Source organism: Colius striatus, chromosome 2 (assembly GCF_028858725.1).
Source record: "Colius striatus isolate bColStr4 chromosome 2, bColStr4.1.hap1, whole genome shotgun sequence".
Classification (NCBI taxonomy): Eukaryota; Metazoa; Chordata; class Aves; order Coliiformes; family Coliidae; genus Colius; species Colius striatus.
Genome location: NC_084760.1, coordinates 88607343 through 88629997, shown reverse-complemented (window position 1 = coordinate 88629997; position 22655 = coordinate 88607343). Strand labels below are relative to the sequence as shown.

Genomic DNA, 22655 nt, shown 5'->3' with positions numbered 1-22655 from the left:
ATTAATTTCTTTCAGTAGACATTTACTTCCATTATATGTGCAAGAACCTTTGCTTTTAAATAAGTTATTTTTAAATATATTAAAATCAACCTACTCAGGAAATATGGCTGATCCCAAATGAGAGAGTTCTTCATCTTCAATTGTGAAGCCATTACAGTTAACCTAAGGACAAAGAGACTAGATCAGGTTCTGGTCAGATAAGTACTCCACATATCACATTCTCATCCTTCAAAGTCAATTGCAGTGATTTGCTCACAATTTTCTTTCCAACTCACCTGTACTCACGGGGAGCTACATGACATCTCACAAAGCGAAGTGAGGACAAAGTCCCTATCCAAAAGCATGTGCAGGATGCTAAAGAATTGACAGTCCCAACACTTGCACCTGCTCAGGAATGCAGTATCTAGTGGATTGCTCCTTGGAAGGTCAACCAAGAGGAACAGGGCTTGAAAAGAGTGCTACAAAGTGTCAGACAAAGCAAGGCCATTGCAAGCATGAAACAAAGCCTAACACTGACTGAGCAAAGGACTTAATTTGGCCCTGAAAAGTAAAGGCCCGAAGCAGGGCGACACATGCAGGGAGCAGCGTGGTGATGAAGAGCAGCAAAGTCAGCTGGGCTGGGGCAGCACAGAGTTTGGATGGAGCACATCCTGCAGAGACCTGCAACAGTGACATCTGGCATCAAGGCCTGCACATAACAGCTAAAGCACATATAAAAAACAACAAAGGCAGTGAGCAAAACTTGAACCTAATAAAGGCATAGAGTAGGAGGGGACAGAAAGAACAGTGTAAGAGAGGAAGTATACTCCTAATTTAAACAGACTTGGGATCAAAAGAGGTTCTTCACAAATCCTTCTTATAGAATAGATTCAAGCAGGCTTTAAATTTAGTGAAAATAAAAGAGGGAGAATATTTTAAGGGAATTTGACAGGAGATACAGCATTGCTTCATGTGTTTGCGTGACTTTAAGTGATCAGAATGCACCTCAAACAAGTCCCTTATTTTGCTTTCACTGTAAGTCACATACATGCCAATGTGAAGAGAACCCTCTCAGTATTTGCCAATGTCTCCCTGCAATCATCAAAACATTCACAGCACTAAAATAACTACAATCTCGTGGCCAAGTCCAGCTGAAGCTACAATGGCCACAGGACAGTAAATCGAGTACAGAGTTAAGTATTTGCTCTGGAAGGGTAAGAGCTGACAACAAACACTACTAACAATCATCTGCCCCACAAGCTGGAATGCAGCTCAGGCTGGATTTCAGAAATAAACAAATACTTCCCAAAGTCACTCCTCAGGTATGAACTATTCAGGATGAGTTCAGGATTAAGGAAAGTGCCCCAATTCTCTGACTCACTCACCAGTATCTTTCTTTGCTATCTTTCCTTGATCTTTATCCCACTATTTTTAGCAATGTAGCTTCCAAAGGTTCCCTGTCTCTCAAGACGAGCACGCTACTGCACTAGCCAACGTCTGAGCAAAGAAGTGAAAGATTATATCAACAGCAAGTAAGAACATAAAGCTACAAAGGCTGACAGTAAGACCACCTTGATGGCTCTGAACCACAGGGAAATATGTTGTGAGTTATCATCAACTCCCCTACACTAAGACAGGACAACCCACTTCTTGAATTCATCATACTAGAAATTGCACAAGAGGAAGAATTGGAAGGGGTAAGATACCACTGGTTTCACCAGATGAATGCATGACTAAAAAAGGCAACGTCGAGAGAGTAAAGAGACAACAGCAAAAAAACTAGAGCTCGAGATTGCTCCCAATGGAGAACGGAAAAAAGAGCATGCAAAGTAAGGCGTAAAATCATCAAAGTCTCTGAGGAAAGGACGAGATGCTGCAACCTGAGACAAGATAGAAACTGTTTGAAAAGTATGACAAGGCAAGATTGAGGAGGGAAAGTGTCAGTCTCAAGAATTACATTCCACGAGGACAAAAGAAGAGTAGAATGATACCAACAGCTGGGGCAAAGAGCAGGGAAAGGCAAGGGTGATCTGGACAAAAAAAAAAATCTTTGCTCCAGTTGACAGGGCCGATTACACCCTAGCTGCACTGAGTAAGAAACCACGTCAGACAAAGCCCCCAAAAAGCAGTGAGCAAGGAGCCAGAGGTACTCAAGTCCCAAACTACTGCCCTAAGCCACAAGGAAAGAGAGTGCCAAATGGAGGAACAAAGGCCAGAGAAAAGTGTTGAAGCAAAACAAAAGAGCAGCAGCATATCTACACTATCAGTTTTAGATCAAGTTAACTAATTGTTAGACAAAAAACGTTTGTACATAGCAAATACAGGTATGCTTATCCTTCTTCCAGAGAGATTTATGCTGGGGTTAAAACCTCAAAAGGTTGTACCCTGTAAGACACCTCTGAGGAGCATCTAGATGATCTTTGGAGATTTCAGTTCAAAAAACTGCAGTGTGCACAGTGACAGACAGTTGCCTGATGATCAGGATAAGCTTAAGGTGATATCTAACGGTGACACTAAACTTCGACAAAGAAGACCTGATGCAAGTATCAGATTTGGGACTGAGCAGCTCCCAGAAGCCAGCTGAACTACCATGATCTGGTGGAGCTGGTTCAGGACGGGACATGATGCACAAGTCATTATAGCCAAAATGATGTAATCTTTGGGGATTCTAACAAAAATATTCAGAAATACCACAAGAAACTGGAAGTACGGATGTCTTTAAAGTACCCCTCTGGCAAACACTAACTGTAAAGTCTTCAAAACAGAAAGATAAAATTTAATTGAAGAGAAATGTATAATTAGAAACAAGACAATGGATGACAAGCAGATGCTGAACATGCTAAAGAATGATTCCCCCACAGCGTAACAGAACCTCTGTATTAAGGAAATGGTAGCTTGTTGGTAGATGCCCAGCTCCAATATACTGTCATCTCAGCTTTCATCACAGCAGTCAGCACTTGCCCATGTCTCCAAAAAGTTAAAACTCTTTACTCAGACATTTAAGTTTAAAATTAGGTTATTCTGAAGTACAGGAGGAAAAAGAAGAAAACAGATCTTTCAGTATTCCACTGGTGTGTTATTCCATCCACTACAATACATTCCATTTAGATGTGTGTGAAAAGCAGGTGAGAAAAAAAAGAGGTGAGACATTTCAGAAGTTATCTAACAAGACATCCTGCCCTTCCTTCATCTCTCCAGATGAACAAACTAACCTGACTGTATTTAAAAGCCACAGGCCAGATAAAAGTTTCAGCCTGTTCTTTCTACTTCTCTGAAGTTTATTCCCTGTGAAGGTCAAACACAATGGTAACTTGACCAGCAAGGATACCCACAGGTTTGAAGCCTGAATGAAGGATTTTGCCTCTGCAGGGTCTCAGACCAGCAGCCTTCTGTGTAAGTCCAACAATGGCTGCACTACGCTTGGCCCACAAGAAGCATAACACTGACAGCTGATTCCCCCTTTTCTTCAGTGCTTGAGAAGCACCTCATGGAAAGCCTGAATACAAGAGTCTTTCCCCTCACTACTGAAATGGGGCACGTCCAGACACTTCTGCTCAAGGGAGTAGATGTTCTCCATCAAGCACACTCAGCTCTCCCCATGATAAGCAAGAAGATACCATTTCCATTGACATTAACATTTTTGTCCCTTCACGAGGCTCAACTCCTGCAGCACCATCCACCTGAGCAGGCTGTGTTCTAGCCAACTTACTTGTGCAAAGAGAACTACAAGGGCAGCATTGTCAGGGTACTCCAAGTGCTTTGAGTAAAAGTGATGAAGAGCAGCAATGTCGTTCTGAATCAGCTCTCTCTTTTCATTGTCTAGTTTGTCAAGGTCTGTGGACAAAGAATACATTCCATTTCAGTGAGATGAACACTCCCCTGTGAACTGCAGCTAGACTTGGGTTAGAACAGGGCCAGACTTAAACAGAAACTCCTTAGGAAACAGCTACTTGGGAGTACTGAAAGAAGTAAACGTTCTTCCACAAATGTAATGCTGCTTCTGTCAAAGCCACAGGTGCAGTACAAGAACATGCAGGAATAAAAAAGATTTTCTAACATCTTTACATTAACAGGTAATTGGGCACAAACTTCCCTTTCTTGGGTGAGGGGTTACAGTCTTTGAAGTGCATTTGTTAACCCCAACAAACACATCAACCAGACCTGGCCCTCTACAAGCCTATCGTCTGTGGGCAGCCTATCAGCTGTCTAACGTGACTTGATGAGCTACCTGGTTTCATCTGCTGTGGTATGAAGCCACACTAAAGCTACACAGTGAAGCTTCCTCATACAGACCTAATCCTTCCCTGTACAAACCAGCCCAGGCTCCTGCAAAGGAAAGTTGCTAACTCCTGCTTTAAAAGATGTGTTCTTTCCCAGCAAAGAGGCCCTAACTATGTGTGGCCATGTGTGACAGAGAGCTAACAAAGGCTTACAACAACTCTGGTGCTACTCACCAGGCTTTCCCTTTGCAGCAAGACAAGGATAGCATGAAGGTACCCAGGAGTGCGATCCACCTGATTTATTGCAGGCAGCTGCTCCAGGAGGCAGTAAACACTGCCTGAGAACACCCATGTCTCTATGGCCTGGGGGGGGGGGGGGGGGGAAGAAGTAACCATCAACAGACGTGTGTTTAACCTGCAGATAACTAAGGATAACAGGAGATACACCTGCAAAGTGTCCACAGAAAGCAAGCTAGATAATTTAGCATATAGTCCCAGTCCCTTCTCCAGAGTAACGGTAAGTTTCTTCTTAATCCTCTCTCTCACAGTGGCAGATTACTCCTGCTCTAAGAGAACTTGCAATTAATCAGTTTCCTTTCTCCAACTCAAAATAACAGTGGAGAGAAAACCATGGAGGAAGAGAAAAAGCTGCATGACAGTGGAAAGAGGAGGAAATTATTTGTAAGAGCAGATGTGAATGACAGGAAAGTCACAAAAAAGACTGAGGAAAATGAAAAGGGAAAATTTTATAAGGACAAATCAGAAACAAGAAATTCTGAGATTCCAGCTGACAGCCAGGTGCCTTTTCCTCTCCTGTGCAGGGCTTTGCAAAGCATAAGGCAACTGCTGAACATGGCAAAGGTGTGCTAAGAGAGGAGGAGAGTACACAAAGCAGAAAAAACAAGGGTTCTTACTAACAAAACCAGAAGAGAAACAAGGGCTCTGAGACAACAAGGGGGACATTGCAACAGAAAAAAAAAATCATCCTTTTTAATCTGCAATGCAGAGGAATATATTGAAATTACTTCAGCACTTACCCATCCTCCTCAACCTCAATCCTACTAACCTACCTGTAAAACTTATCCTTGCCTTAGGCAAAGTCAAATGTTGGCATTTTCCCCCTTTATTTCCCCAGTTGTCCCAACAGCTGTGACAGGAGCTTTTGTTCAGGAAGCATTAATAAGACTGTAATCTTGCTGTGCTTGGCTACTCTGCTACCTCAAGTCCTAGCAATGACTGCATTTATTCAACATTTTATAAAGGGTTTTAAGCCATCAGACTGAGAAATGTGAATATACAAACCCATTGTCTCTTTGTATATTACCCCCCAGCAGCACGAAACAAACAACATACCAGTGAAAACTATGCCAGGATGATTACTAGTCCTCTAGTTGCTCAGTTTCTAACTCTGCCTCACTGCACATAAACAGTAGCCTTCCAGTTAAAAGCAAGCCATTGCCTCATCTCCTTCCTTGGATTATTTTGGAGCATTTAGGACATGGAATTTCAATACTATCATATATAACATGTCAGATTTGACTGGCAGTGACAGATACTGAAGCACAGTCCAGAGGGTTCTGCAATTAGCCCCTTAGTCACTGTCACCATCAAGCAACTGTGCTGTCTCTGATTTTATGCCTCCTGGTAACAAATACCAGCTATTTTAATTTTACAACGTTACAATTCTCAAAAGACACCAGAGTACCAGAAAATCCATGAGATGGATGTATGCTACATAATTAATTCTGTCTATGTTTTCACCCTTGTTTCACAGCCCCCACAAGCAACCAAGAAAAAAAAAAGAAACAAGAGCACTGCATTTTCAAAATGCAAGGAACAACAATTCTCTTTGTTTACTCCTTTCCTCCAACAGGAGTGGGATGCTCTAAAAGGTTCCAGTGGAGGGGTGCTAGGGGAAGTAAATCACAAATACAGATAACTGCCTCTGCTTACCCGCAAATCTATTTTACTTACGTGATTCAAACTCTTTTACAGCAAGCAGCTTCTCTGACTGTGTTCTTTCAGGGTAACTTTTCTAGCAATAACAGCAAAAAACAAGAAGAAAAGTATTTTAATGTTTTTTATTGGCAGTTTTGTCTACACACTCTTAAGCTGGAAACTCCTGCCTGTAAGACAAAGACAAACCCACATTGTATGGAATTTCCACACGCTCGATGAACAGCAACAAGTTAAATTGACTGACCTCAGTGAAGACATAGAAATATTCTCTCCACAGCAAATTATGCAGCCAAAGATTAACTCCTATTAAATTTATATACATAAACTGAAGAGTATTTTAAATATGTCATTTGCTTTGTTCTAGACATCCAGAAAGTTGCTAACAATAGCAAGCAGGCAGGAGACAGGCTTCGCTTTGAGGAAAGTGAATAAACTGACTGTTGACAGAGTTCAAAAGCAATGCTCTATTGTTGGCCTAAGGCCACTTCTTTGTAATCTTGGCCATTAAATATGGCTTTGCAGGTGGCCCAGCAGCTGAGGTTCAGGGACTATGGTTTGCATATTTAGCTTTTATATGACATGTAGGGTTCTCCCCCCTCCCTGTAAGCGATAAAAGCACACATTTATTCCAATGACTTTTTGTCATTAAACATCCCGATTTTGTTTGTGAACCACCACTAAACCATGCTTTAATTAAGTCACACACACATATATCCAAAGACACACACATCTACACACACAGCAAGTATGCAACTACCTTCCCAGCAGGCCAGCAAAATCCTCACTACATACAGTATCCAGGTTGCCCTTGTCACATAAGCAGACCTCAATCACACAAACATGCTTCAAAGAGGATTTGTTTTTGTGGAGAGAGTTTAGAGCTCGACAAAGACACACAGCGTAATAACCTTGAAACTCATGAATCCCGTCCCCTCCCTTTAAGCGTTGATGTTATCTTCAGCATCCGTAGCTAGGGGACACTGCAATGGAGGTCAACATTGTCATCTTAGTTCCTTACTAATAACTCTTTTTTTTCTCCAAAGACCAAGGTTCTGAGATTTCTCTCTCAATCTGTGTTTCTGACCAATTAACTCTAGTAACTATAAACACTTACATACAAATACTCACAAATGTACTGAGAATTATGTACTACACAATACTACACAGATATAGCTAAAAAATGGTACAACAGGCAACTGCTTCATAAGGACATCAGTACCTGTAGACAGGCAACACCAGGAGCACTCCTCAGGTTTTAACCACATATCCCAAAACTCATTCTCTTCTTTCTCTTCATCAAGGTGGCCATCGTGCTTGCCCACACATGTAACCAAGAGCTCAAGAATGGAGGCCAAAACACCATGTATATCATGAAACTATCAGTAAACTTCTCTAGACTTCTCTGTTCAGCAGTAACTTGGTCATAAGTTATAGCTACAGAGTTTAAAAACTCACTAGCCTTTCGCCATCTTCCCCTAAAAGTCTCCAGCTGGACTATGGTGGCCCTGACACTGCTGCAGCAACCACTGGTCAGTCAGCTTGGATGCTCATGCCCTGTATTACACCCATCTGTACACAGGAAGCTACTAAGTATCTGCTTTGCAGGGACAGTTACTGTCACTCAGTTTTAATCTTCCTGCCTTCCCTGGCATCCAAAGTAGGAACATAACTCCCAAGTCCGGCCTCCTGCTCACCTGTTTGGCAAGGATCCTCGCCGTTAGCCTCACAGTCTCCGAGGGATTCCAGTTCTGCCCAAAAGTGCACATGGCAGAACACTCTAGCTTGTGCATTGGCCAGTCTTCCTTCTGAAAATGAGTAACAATATTAAAAAAAAACAACAAAACCACCAAAAAACATGAAGATAAAGTGATGAAAAAGAGGATGCAGCAAGTCCTGCCAGATCCTAGAGGTCAAGTTAAATGTGTTTCCTTTAAAAAATAAGATGACGCTCACTAAATCTGAACAAAAGCTTGAGTCACATTTAAGGGGTACAGCTATCCTGCTTTCTTTTCAAACAAATCCACAAGGGATGAGTTAAGGTCAGAACATCTCCATTTGTTGAACGGAAAAAAAGAATGAAATGACAAAGAAGCAAACAGACAACATGATTCGCAAATCACCAGTTCTTATTGTTTAGATCGAGCACGTGAGGACAGAGTAGGTCTGAGCTTGATGGCTTTATTGGGTTCATTTCCATTTAATACCTTGGCCCCTCATTATCATTAAGAGACAAGCCTGGTACAATGAGGAGTAACACATCTGCAGTCAGTGGATTCACAATCACTATAAGAATTGGTACACGTAAGGTCAAAACCAGACCTACTGAACAGAATTATCAGATTTTTTTTCCTTAAATGTTGTAAAATAGCATACAGCTAGGCAATGAAAACACACTAATAAACACAAACACATTTTAGTTAAGAATGCATAGCGTATTCCCAGCTCAACACACAATAACACTTAGAGCGATGGAACAAGCCAATGGCCTTTGGCACTCTACAGATTTCCTCCAAAGCAACAGAATCTTTCAAAGATGAGCAAAGAATCACAGATTAACACTTTGCACTGACACACAATGCCTGGCATGGGCTGTCCTCACACTGCACCACATTTCATTTTATTTACTTATACAAACAGGGAAATATCCTTAATTCTATATTTGAGCAGTGCATTTCTTTCTAGTTCTCATTCCAGACACCCATGTATATAGCACTGTGTTAGAACAGACCTATAGCACTTTGCTTGTATAGGAAGCACCAAGCTCTGTTTTCAGACCAGATTAGAACTGGTGGGAAATGGTAGCAGAGGAAAGGAATCACAGCAAATCCCACAAATTTAGAATTGAAAGTGGAAACTTGTGAAGTTTTTGGAAGCATCCAGAAAGTTCTTAATTTTCCTTACTGTGACTCACTCAGTATCACAGACTCTGTGTTAGCCCATTCAAAAAAAATCAAAATAATAATTACATTTAAAAAATAAATAGCAATAAAGTCCATTGGAGTAACTGAGTGGCAAGGAACAGAAGAAACACAGAATTTCCCTCAGCTACCTAACCACTGATGACGAGAGCCATCAGAGACATCCTTGGCTATCTAAAACACCTACACAGGACCAATTCATATGCCATAGGTCTACTAGGAGATGCCTCCCTTGTGGAGTTACAGCCGGAGGCCGCAGAGAACAACCCAAGGCATTTCAACCAACCAGCTGAATCAGGACCTTCAGTGTCTGCTGCCTTGGCTGGTCCACTTATTCACAGGTTTTGCAGATCAAAACAAAAGCTGAGATCGCAAATTTCAGAGTTAGTACACCAAAACTTCTTCCATTGAAAACGTCCATTTTAATTGCCTTGGACACAGGTAGGAGTTTATTTCATTAGGAAAAGAAAGGCAAGCACCCATCCTAGCCTCATGTAGGATTTGAAGCAGTGCAACACTGCAAGGGTATTCAACCCTTCCTAATGTCTACCTCATTGTCCTTGATATCTCAACACGCTACTTCTAAAAAAAACCCCTACGTACAGGCTGCTCAAAAAAAGCTCCAGTGTAACTGTTTTAAGAGGATGCAGTAATATAGACCAGGAGAGCCAGAATAGTCTATTACACTGTGACCATGTCATGTGAAATTACACTCTCAAGTCTCCTACAGCTGTCACACAACAAAATGCAGTTCCAGAGAGGTCTGTTTCCTATGCATGCCCCAAGACCTTTTTCTGGAAGATTCTCAATACTCTTTGCTTGGCAATCCACAAGCTAAAGGCTAAGGAGACAGAGGGAGATCCCTCACCCCTTCTTGCACAATCACAACATCCACCAACTTGGGCATGACTGCTGGGTGTGCACAAAGCAAAGGCATAAAGCCTAAAGTTTTGTGGGACTCACATCCACATAGACTGGTTAAATAACCACGAGAGATTACTGATAAAACGAAGAATTCAAAATGCAAAGTCACCTGCCTGTCTCAAAGCAGTGTTTTTAACAATCCATTTGTTCCCTTTATTCTTTACACATTGTTAATTAAAATATTTCCACAGGCAGAATCATACTGAGTTATATGAACTAGTAAGCAGGTTAAAGGGACAATATATGTCTGAATTGTGCAAAATGAGATAAAAGCCTGAAATACCACAAGAAGAGAGAGAACTGATGACTGAGTAACACCTGGGATGGAAACCCTGTGACAGCAGCTTTCCCTGCAATCACAGCAGGACTGTATTTTGCATTCTTTTCCACGTTTTCCTCTAAGTAGTTTGAATTATAACAGGCAGGATTGTTCTAGTTGAATCTCTAATGCTACTTTAATGATATTTTCTTCCTATTTTCATTACATTCACAGTTATTTTCCCTTTCATTTATGAGTGAGCGACAACATTTTTGGAAGGGAAGTTCTTTAAAGCTTACGCTTTTCACATCAAAGCATGGAAACAATCTTCTCCACCAAGTTCTTAAAAACTATTCAATCATCCAGGATGACTGGATTAATTCCCAGAACATTATCAGCATAAAAAAAAAGGAAATAACAAAATGCAATACTTAAAAAAAACCAAAGACTCAAGTCCAAACAAATGTCCTCACCTCACACCTCCTTCCTCACATGTACCTTTTCATTAGGATGTAAAATTTCTGGTTTATTTTACTTGATGAAAAGTAGGTAAATAACACACAGAACTGCTGAGCAGTGCAGGGGTTGAGCCCACTTCTTCAGAAGCTTATGGCCCAATTATGCTCAAATGGCATCCAACTCTAATTCTTTAATCAAATTTCAGTGAGGAAACTTCTGATAGCTGATATTATCTAGTAAAGTTCTTCACCAAGCAGTAAAGGTAAGAGTTTCACACATCTTCACAGCTACCCTTTTCTACTTTCATTTACCAAATACTGGGCCATAGAAAGGATCTGACTTCCATGGCTTCATGTTCAAAAGGTTCACAGGGGACATTTATCAAAGAAAATTACACGGAGAAAGCTTTTGGATTGAGGGACAGATAGTTCCCTGAGGCAATCTTTAGCAAGGTCTTGCGGTGTCATATTCCTCTTGTACAGAACCATCACAGCAAGAATTTCCTTTTTTTTTCTACAGCTCACCAAAGAGGAGCGGGCAATTTTTACAAGGTCCAACTTAAACACACCTGTTTGATGCCAATCAAAGGTCTATGACTACGTTTTAAGGCTTACTAGCTGGTTAAAATCATATGCTTCCCTTACTCCAGAAATACCAACTACAGCATCCTTTAACGTGACGTGAAGAAAAACCTGTAAATGTATTGTTCTAAACATATTTCAAATACGGAAAGTCATGACAAAAACATTTCTTTCTACGCTTTGGCTAGCTGATCTCCACTGTGTCTGGGATAAATAATAGCCATATTTAAAAACAGAAAGAGGAGCTCCAGTAGCTGGTTCAAGTACACCAGTTCCACAATTGCAACCACGTAACCCTCTTAAAACATTTCTCTTCAGAGTGTTTCAGCAGCTAATTTCTGAGGAGAAAAAATGAACACAGGTCTCCTGCTGGTTGACTAAAATTATTGTAATTTAAGAAGTCAAGACCCGAACAGCTGCAGACAGGGTCTGAAAGCCACTACTACAATAACAGGCCTGTGCTTCGAGAAGGCAATAGTGGAGAGCAGAATGGTATTAATCAGCTGGAATTCACAAACCCTTTTAAAAAAGAGAACTGGATTAGGGGTTGTGAAAAGATATATGGTAAATCCATGTTAGACTCTACCAACTCACAAAACATTCAAGGCAGTAAGGGACTGGAACATCTTTCATACGAGGAAAGGCTGCGGGAACAGAGGCTGTTTAGTCTAGAAGAGAGGGGAGATCTTATTAACATTTACAAATATCTAAACGGTGGGTGTCAGGAGGTTGGGACCTCCCTTTTTTCTATAGTAGCTAGCAACAGGACAAGGGGTAATGGGATGAAGCTGGAACACAAAAAATTCCACTTAAATATAAGAAAAAACTATTTCACTGTGAGGGTGAGGGAGCCCTGGCACAGGCTGCCCAGAGGGGTTGTGGAGTCTCCTTCCTTGGACGTCTTCAAGACCCTCCTGGACATGTTCCTAAGCGACCTGATCTAGGTGGACCTGCTTCTGCAGGGGGGTTGGATAGATGATCTCTAAATGTCCCTTCCAACCCCTACCATTCTATGATTCTATGACAGGCAGTGAAGACAACTTCCACTCTCACGTGCCCCACATTTGAGACTTAAGTTTATTCCTATGCAAACATCCAGCTTAACATAGGTCACACTTAAGGTCATCTACCTTAAAAGCAAAATAATAGAGCAAAACAGGCAAAGGACAACATTAGCACTAAGAGAACTGCACCAAGGCCAGCATTTGTTCATACATGTATGCACAGAGAAAGCTCTAAACAAATCAGTCACTACATCACTCTGAGACTTTGTCTTCCCCTGGGTTCAGTCCCTCACACTACAGTGTTACACCACCTTCTCCAGTGACCAGGGCAAAGGAATTGAACTGCAGAGCAGGACTTGGTCATTTCATCAAACACCTGGACCGAGGGCAGGAGATACACTCTGACTACTTGTGGAATCTTCAGGAAGTCAATTGTATTTGTGTGTACCTATACCCTATGAGCAAAATCAGAAATGCCACAAAGGCTGTTTTGACGCATCATCTATTAAATGCTTCAAAAGTACTTTAAGAACCTCAAAAAACAAGAATGCTATATAGCTCAACAGTGGGAAATACATGCAGTGTCACTAACAACCTCCGATAAACGTGTTGCTCCAAAAGATGCAAAAGGTTTCTCATTCAATAGAAACAAACCAGAGAAAGAGAGATGACTGCAGCTATAAAATCAGTAATTCTAAAAGAGACATCAAAAAAAAAAAAAAAATCCTACTGCACACACTTTGGCACCTTTCTCTTGTCTCCTTCTGATCCACCTCTCTCCACTACTAGAACAAATTCCTGTGAATTGTGTTATGGCAGGTCTTCAAGTAAGAAAAAAGTAATCTCAAACAATTTCACTTTCTATTTCATATGGTATATTTCATGTGATAAACTGCTGTAAAACTGAATTACATTGAGTAACGAGGTACTGGCCAATATATGAAATCATACCATGTCCTTGTGGGTACATGTAAACTTTTAGCTGAACTGAGCAAAGAAAACATGGGTTTAAAGAGAAATTGAACTTAAAAAAATACAAATCAAATGAACATTGCCATAATTCTCAAGTACAGCCTTGCCCTTTTATCAAGTGTTGCATGAAGAAGCTTCACATCCATGGAGGCAAAAGGGACACATTTCTCTACATTCCAGTGTTACAAGTTTGGTATCAAGGCAGAGATGTCCTTTTTGGCTTTGACAAAGAATTGCTGAACTGCTGAAAAGTGCCTTTGAACAAGACACGGATGAAGATGTAGTGCAGGTTGTCTGTGCAGCACGTACAGTCAGTGGAGACTGGTTCCTAGAGAATATTATGCTTGAAAGTAACTTTGAAAGAATGTCAAAGAATTCAATCTCAGCGACATTCATAAATTTCATCAGACTGAATCAGAAGGGCCCAAATCACGGAAGATAATGTCATTTCATCTAGGGAGAGGAAAACCATAAGCACATCACCAGTAAGAGTGGAGTGAGACTATCTGTGCCTGTGATACTATTGTCTAGCTATCCCAGTATCTAAAAAACGCCTTTACATCTAAAGCATCATGCTACATACCAACAGGCAGAAAACATTGTAATTCATTAACTTAGAGCAGTTGGTTTTTATTCTTGGAATATGCCCTACCAGAGAAAGAGTATTATGACCACCAAAAAAAATTAGCAAATCAAGAAAGCAATACATCTACCCAGGCGGAACATTATAAAGCCCTCCTGCTTCTTAAACATGAAAGTATACACTTTGTCAAGGCTCAAAGTCGGGACATTGAGGGACTAAAGAAGGTACTTGGAGGTAAAAGAAAGGGCTGTGGATCAGCAGAAATAAGGTCTACTACTTCCACCACAATATCTACTTACTATTTTTCTGGCACAAATCACTGGGCTTTACTACTTCAGCAAACCTTGAGTACCTTCTTCATAAACCACTGCAAACATTATATGATGAGAAAAGAAACTCACAATCTCAAAAACCATTAAACAGCCAATAAATTGCTTTGTTCAAGTATTTCCTTCCCTCACCTAGTTAAAAGCTTACTAAGAAATAATGTCATGTGGAAATTTTTCTTATAAAGAAGCATGTCTCATGAATGGATCATGGGTTTTCTCAACGCTCTCTTTATAACTCATCCAGATTTCCCTCAAGAGCCTTCAGAAGGCTGACATAGTAAGCGATTCCCTTCTTCCCAGCAACTGCTGGCTGTCAATCTTTCAATATTTTGTGAATTATTGCAAATTTTATAAAAAAACGTATTTCTTTTATGGATTTTGAGTCCTCCTTGTGCTTCAAAACCAAAAGGTCGTTTGATTCACCCACAACTCAGACACTGGGGGAAAGTAGGAATCCGGGGAGGCAACAGATTGGAAAAAATAAGGGGAGACCAGGATTGTTTTGCAAGTTTGCACAATGTGAGAATAAGCCACGTGCCCGAAATTTTCAAAGCAGTAGTCATCTCCAAAGTTCATGGGAACTGAACAGCACAAGCCACAAAATCTCCACCCAGATAATGACAATGGGGAATACTCTGCAAGTAGCCAATTCACTCAACAGCACACTGCCATGTAGGAGTAGGTTTGGATTCTTTATAGCTAAGACACAGCTGCATGACAGACCTTCTGAGACTCAAATCCTTCATGAGCACTGTTCCACACTCTGCACCCAGCACCACAAATCTTACATGGCTTATGTTATTTAACTAGCAATTCAGCTGAGATTTTCACACATAAACTGGATAATCCTTCCACACCAAGCTGACAGCCCACAGAGGCTAGATACTAGTTCTGGCAAAAAGTCTTTTTTTGGAGAGGTGCTCATTTTGGTTTGAAGTAAAAATGGAATCAAAACTACATGCAAATGTTTTGGATGTCTTCATATTGCTCTACTTCGCTTCTACTCTATTTTCAGGGACTATCAAAAAAAGTACAAAAATAGAATAAAAGTTGCCAGACTGAGTGTTACGGAGAAATCACGGTAGGTTTGAAGTGCTTATGACTATTGTCAGCTTTGGCCATCTGAAATATTTGCAAAGATTCTTAAAAAAAATAAAACAACACAACAAAAAACCCTTAAGAGAGCTATTTAGTGATGTGATTTTTCCAGTAGACATAAACTCGCTCACCAGTTTAGCAGGCTAATATTAAATTATCTAGTTTGTGCTTAAAGAAAGAAGTAATACAGACATAATTAGTGGGCTGACAGGCAGCTCTAATCAAAGTCTGAGTAGTACCAAGCCCTGGAGCTACTGATCTTGAAAGACTCATGCAGACCATGTCCAAATCCTGTAATTGTTCAATGCACAACTCCACGCTCAGTATCTGTGGGATGCTGAAACAGACTGGACTACTATTAACCATAGCTACAATTAGAGACTGTCAATGTCGCGTGAATAAAAAAGCAGACTTCCACAACCCCTGCCCTTCTTTCCCCAGCATCCTCACATACCTGGCAGTCCACATTGCAGTAAAAGGCCTGCTTACATCTTCCACACTTGGACAATCCTTCTTTCCTGAAAAAGAAAACAGAAGTCATTTTATTCTAAAAATCTGAATGAAATACAAACATATCCTGTATCACTTTTTGCACAATATTTTGCATTTCATAGTGAAAACTGTTTTTTTCTTCAGAACACTACAAGTACAGCTGGAACCCCATCTTTCGACAGCAGACACTATTTTTATTTGTTTAGAGTTTCAAAAGCAAATTTTGCCTGACAATTCTTATTATGTAAAAGCACTCCACTGTCCTGATAAATTGCTAGGTTTGGAAAGAGTTTGGCAGACAGTGTCAATTTTTGTCACTATATGATATATACCAATAGCTAACTTTTCCTTGTTTTCTAGACTTCTCAAATGCCCTGTATCTTTGCCTACCATTATTAAGCCTCAGCTTCTGCTCTGCCAGTTTCATTCTGTCTGGTCACAGAAAGCATGACTCATTTTTTTGTGATAAACCACCTCCCAATACCCAGAAAATTAAATATATTGTTCGATCTCCTGTTACCACACAGCCTCTTACTGTCCCACTAACACCTGCTCTCACGTCTGTGCATTTTAAGGTGACCTAAGACTTTTTTACTATTTTTATATATCCCAACACAGAGAACTGCCAAAAGAAGGTCTCTTTATGCTTCAAGATGCATATGTTATAGTAGATCCCATCAAAAATAGAGTACGTGTTACCCAAAATGACATTTTGGTGTGACAGCAATAGGGATAGCTAAGCAGTACTGAATACTTTAAAATGACTGCACTTTTGCCCTAGTACAAGTGGCAAAAAAAGGTGTCTTAAACCAATGTAAGTTCATTGGAGTGAGTATTCTCGTACATTGTGATAGTGTACAGCGGTTACTGACATTCAGAGTCCACAAAGCAGCAAGAACTGACATCCTATAATTGTTCTTGCAAAGTAAAACGTACAACATGAGCAAGTCAGGCCGACATCATGACTGCTTGCTAAACAGTATGTAACTCATGCACAGTTGTGTATTTTAAGTAACAAATACTATCACAACCTTCTAGTCTCATTCTGTTCATTTAGCTACAGTTTTATGACTATTTTGTAAAGTTTCTCTTCCAAAGGCTAGTGTTGAGATGACAACCTTCCTGAACACAGTTCAGAACCTACTACATGACAGCTCAGCCCCAGTGCAACAGGGCACAGACACACACTCCTGAGCACTGGCAGATCGAGCTACATCACTGAGATATCCTTCCTCTTAGAAGAACCTCATAGCCCTGGTGTGAAATAGGTTTCAGATTACCCCACTGTAACTCCTATGGCACTGCATTCAGTATACTCCTTAATCACTATGCTCCTCTAGAACTCCATGGGAGAAGCTCACGTGGAGAAAAAGCAGCATTTAAATAGGCTGCTCCTGGAGATGATCTGTAAATCCATGAGGTAACTACTATTACTTTGTATCAGTGGAGCATGGAAAGTATTCCTTCATTCTTTTACAGGGAGAAATCTTCTGGATGTGACGAGACCAGCCCTTTTCTTTAGCACGTGGGAGTCCTAATCTTAGGGGCTAGGAAAAGACATCAGTGTGAAGTAAGAGAGGAAAACTTCCTCAGTTTTACAGTTCTTCAATTAAAAGGACTTGTTTCACTGACTTCACTAGGAACTATATAAGGTGCTCATATGCAACGAAAGGGGTGAAGACAGTGAATGAGTCATAGGCATAGATAATGTAACGAGGAAAGGAGGAGGATAAGAGGTCAAGAGAAAACAGAAGAAAATTAAAACCATAAGTGAGTTAAGACAACAGGACAAGACAGAAAAAGATCTGCTGGAGTGTAATTATGTTCTTCAGCCTGCCTCTCAGTCTACATATGCAAGCAGTGCTTACACATTGATAAAAATAGCAGAAGTACAACATTCATTGTTCTTTACTGAGGCAAACACTAACATTTGTTCTGAGTTATAACCAAGTAAGCACCACGATTCTTCAATAAGCTGTCAGATGAGAACGTACTATATCTTTTAAAAACATGGTATGGTGTGACACGTCACATCCATGCCTAATTTTATGACAATAACCCTAAATGGCCTAGTTTGGGGGTTTTTTCCCCCTTCAGCAGCTGACATTAAGATGTTTACAGCAACCACCGGAATACCCGCAGCAGGTCAAACCACCCCTACCCACAGGCAAGCAGGGCAGCTGCGGAGCCCCCAGGAAACTGGAGCACCCCGCAGTCTGCCAGAGCCGGGAGCCATGCAATGGGCAGCATGCACAGCACTCAAGTTTAAACACTCAAAGACACGGAGACAACAAACTGTGCTGCCTGTGCTTTGCCCTTGTAAACATAATTTGCCAGAAGATCAAGGCTTCAGATAGAGAAGCAGAAATATACAGGTATTTGTGTATACTTCATGATACAGATGTATACTCCACTCATATATATATTCCATTTGCACTGTGGAAATGCAAAGCAAGATCTAGGCACTTGCAGACACCGTTTTTCCTCATCAAAAACTTCACTAAAATGAGTGAATGTTACATTACCACGGAAGTAGGTGTATCAATGAAGCCTTCCGTGACAACAAGGTTACCCATGTGCCAACAGAAATGCCAGAGCACCTTTCTGCCTCTTTCCTGGACTGCTAAGCAAGGAAAAACAATTTTAACCTACAAATTTCGTCACGGCACTGCCGCCAGAGAACCACGAGCCGAGCAGCAAGAAAGTTCTGCAAAGAAAGGCCCTCGGAGCGGCCCTGGCAAACCCTCCGTGGGTGCCCCAGGGCCGAGAAGAGGCCTTACTGTCGGAGGGGAGCCTTGCTGTCGGAGCAGCGGCCTGCACGCCGCGGACTGAAGCAGCCGCGACCGAAACACACGGCGGGGCCAAGCCGACCCGAGCGGCCGCCGGCCTAACCGCGAGAAGCCGCCCCCGCCGACCCACTCCGGGCCCGCACCAGGTCTACCCCGGCCCGGGCCGGCCCGGCCCTACCTGGCGAAGCAGCCGTCGCAGTGGCTGCCGCGCTCGCTGACGGTCAGCACGGCGGTGTAGGCCGGGCAGCTGAAGAGCAGCTCCCCCACGGCGTAACGCCGCCGCGCCCGCAGCCCCCGGCCCTTGCCAGGGCTGATGAACCTCTCCAGGCCGCCCGGCTGCGGAGCCGCCTCCGAGCGCATCCCTGCGCGGGGACGGGAATGGAAGGAAGGGAAGGGGCGCCAAGACAGGTCTCCGCCAGGCCCCCCTCCGCCCTCTCTACGCCGGCAGCAGGCGCCGGGGGAAGCCGCGGCCGGGACCCGCCGGGTCGTAGCACGCTGTGGGACGCCGGAGAGCCGCCACCGTCTGCCCCTGCCCGGCGCGGGGAGCGCCTCCTCCGGGCGGCGGGGAGCGAGCAGCGCGGCCGGCAGCTGCGCACCCGGGAAGGCTTCGGGCAGACGGCAGGCGTGCTGGCAACGCCGCCCGGTACGCCGCCTCCGCACCCCTTCCGCCGCCGGTGGGCATCAGGGAGCGGCTGCCCGCGCCTACCGCCGCCCACAGGCGCGGTACAAGGCGCCTCGAGATCCCCCGGGACCCAGGTCTCAATCAGCGAGGGGCCCCAGGGAAAGGGTTAAACCCACCAACCTCACAGCCCCCATCTAGAGTAACAGTGAGACCTCCCATGGCAAAGCCTTTCAGTCGTGAGCAGTTTTGCTGTTCAGGACACGGTGGTTCAGGTGTCACGGACAGCTCATTAACTGGCGCGGGACTGAGTTCACACAAGTCCGCTGTCACTCTGTTTTCTCCATTGTCCATTCTGGTTTACACCACACAGCATACAGCTCTGATGGCAGAGGGACCCCTTTGTGACCCATTTCTCTAGTGGGGCAAGGAAGCAAAGCCTCCGGGGATGATGGGGTGGGCAGAGGCTTACAAAACACAAAGGGGCCTCCGGAGGTGGCCATCCCACCTCTGCTGCAGCTGGGACAGCTTGAGAGTCAGGCCAAGGCCTTGGCTGGGCCAGCACTGTCATACATGGTTTGTGGATGCCAGATTTAGGTTACAGCTCAGAGGCTGGAAAGCTGTCTATCTTCTAGTATTTTAGCAGTATATCCTCTAGTCTGAGACGAAAAAAAAACCCACAGAATTCATATTAAAAAGTCATAAGCGATAGGCTTCTCTTTATAATAAATCAATCAGCAAAGAAACAACAGTAAGTCTGACTATGACAGACAGCCATGTTGCAGCTACAACAAAACCTCCAACAGCAAGAAAATACTGAATTTATACAAATTAAGAATTCCTATCTCAGAATTATTAGGGATAAATCTATTACTGAAATCCAAGTGGGAAAGCAGTAAAGCTGATTGCACCAAGAAAAGCGCATCAGCTTTGTGCCCAAGTATTTTGCGTGTGGTTATTGGTTGTACATACCAATACAGCACTAAGATGACATTCCTATCGTAAACACAACTAACGCATTGAAGTGAATGAAAATCTTTTTGGTGCCACTCGTAGCTCACGATCAGTGTAGATTGCTGTAAGCGAGCAAATGTTTTAATCTCTGCTGTTAGTATTTGTGCATTTAGTTAAATTATTGATACAGTAAATCATCAGGTAAGCTCCTTTTTGACTAAACACAGCAGTTGAAGTTTGGGGCTCAAAATGCCATGAAGAGTAAATCAGTAAAGTGGAAAGAAAATAAGTACATAGAAAAGCAAACTTGAAATAAGAAATCAGCTTGCAAAAGTGCTTTGAGAGTGTTGCTAAATAAACACAAAAATTGATTTAGTAAGATCAAGATGAAAGGACTAGATTTTAATCTTAATAACAGTGCGATAGTTGACAGAGCTATTCATTTTGTTAAAGCCACTCTTGTGTTGCTGAGAAGCCGGCCCTAAATTAAAACAGCGGCAGTAGTCAGTAGCTATTCTCTATTAATATTCTAACACAGTCTATTTCTTTGGATAATTTCAACTAAGTAGAAGTAGAAACTCTAAACTAACAGTAGAGAAAATGAGCATGCAAAATTCGATTTGCAAAAAACATAACACATCGTGTACTGCCTCATTGCAGACACAGTCTTAGCCTCAATGGGGTGGAAAGCAACACTGAGGTGTGAGGCACTTTCCTCCGCATCACAGATGTTTGTCAAGCTTGGTGCTGCTTGTCAGCACCTGAATGAGCCACATTAGCAGTCACTCAACACACCACCTGAGCTGCAGCATAGATGTGGCTACATCTGTCCTAACCCCATCACATTTTCTGCTGTAAAGCACTTCCCCGGGTGCATACAATCAGCCATTTGTGGGACCACCTTAAGAATCAGAATTTAAAAGTACTCTAGTGATGGGGGAAAAGATGTAAGCTCAAACCCTAACCTTTCCTTGTTTTCAGCTTGGATCCCTCACCCACCATGGCACAGCATTGCAGAGGCTCAGCTGGGCAAACAAAGCCATGTGCTGGAAGTAGATCCATGGACAGGCACAGGCGTGGCCAAGGGATGAATTGAGTCCAGGGGCCCTGTCTGAAGCAACAGCAGACAAGGTTCAGAGTTTGTGGATGGGGAGTCCCCAGTAAGTGTGGCCAGGGAAATATAAGGCCCTTTTTTTGCCCTCAGTGCCCTAACAATAACTATTCCATGTAACTAAAATATTTTCTATCCAGTTACATTTCTATAACATCATTGACATTCTTGTCCATTGTAACACGATGAAACTATTGGAAGCACTGCAAAAATTCTCTGTCATTCTCAACAGGCATAATTTGTATTAGTTAAAACACCACGGGTTTTTTTTCAAGGAAAGAGTGAGCCAATGAAAATAGATTCAGTCATTGAAAAATACGCTATCACCCTCTACTACTGAGCTAAATGTTAATCATGACCCACTGTAGATCTATGGACAGCAAGGGTGGAATTAATATATTAGTATCCAGTTAGAATAATAACAGCAATATCTATTTGACAAACCAGGTACTGTATCTTGTGTGTAAGGACTGCCGTTTGCTCTGTGTCCCAGTTCAGCGTAGATCATGAGGTCTGGACTCTCAATTGTAGGCATTTCTACAACTAAGGATATTTTAAAATAGTAATCAATGAGGTATTCACTTTATTAATGAACTAGCATTAACTGGGTAACTGCCGTTATGTTCAGTCCAGTTTAATTGATGGGATAATTATAAGTAGATGGAGTCACAGCTCCTAAAACCATCTACTCTGACTACATATACTCCATAAGCTATTCAATTCCTTGAACTAATTCCTGCTCAAAGTAGAGCAAAACTTTTAAAATGATTTTAAAATATCCTTTATAAGTGGTTTAACTAAAAGAATGCTACTAAACACATATGTTTTATTTTTACTTTTAGTATGCTCCATTGTCTTCTCAGCTACCGAATCTTCTTATGACATTATAAACTATACTGAAAAAAATCTCAGCTTTTTTTTGTCTCTACGTTAGTGCCTGTAGACATTGGTAAAATGAAATGATTCAGCTTTTGCTTCTGAAGTCTGAAAACATAGCATTTTATACTCCAGTAGTGAAATCCTGGTCACACTGAAGCTCAATGACAAATTCCTACTTTTTTTAACGAAGTTAGGGTTGTAATTTCTGTCTCCAATAACGTTGTGTCCAAATAAAAGAGGTCTAACAATGTACTTGTGCTATCAGATCACTTCTAAATGACACCTTGTGCTGAGTCACTGGCTTCTCTAAGATCACGGTAGGTTCACTGATGAGAAGCTTGTGAGGAGCTTTCTTTTGGGGGAACCAGCTGGGATGATGGCAAACGTTATCACACTCCGGTTCCACATTATCACCCTTGTTGAACAGCTGACAATTTGATTATGCCTCAGGTAATGAGGAAAAATTTGAATTTCAGTAAGTCTCTTTTTTAATAAACAGCCATTTAGTTTTAAAAACAAAAATAAT

At 42.0% G+C, this 22655-nt stretch overlaps 1 protein-coding gene across 1 annotated transcript in view; it reads right to left on the bottom strand.

Moving 5' to 3' along the window:
• SMYD2 (SET and MYND domain containing 2) overlaps positions 1-19114 on the bottom strand; it is a 30558-nt gene extending 11444 nt beyond the window's left edge. The window contains exons 1-6 of the mRNA XM_061991422.1: positions 18745-19114; positions 15740-15803; positions 7853-7963; positions 6174-6234; positions 3689-3813; positions 95-162 (exon numbers count right to left, since the gene is read on the bottom strand). Coding sequence (XP_061847406.1) covers positions 95-162; positions 3689-3813; positions 6174-6234; positions 7853-7963; positions 15740-15803; positions 18745-18926 — 611 coding nt within the window. The 5' untranslated portion in view covers positions 18927-19114. The remainder of the gene's footprint in view (positions 1-94; positions 163-3688; positions 3814-6173; positions 6235-7852; positions 7964-15739; positions 15804-18744) is intronic.
• Positions 19115-22655: the final 3541 nt, after the last annotated feature.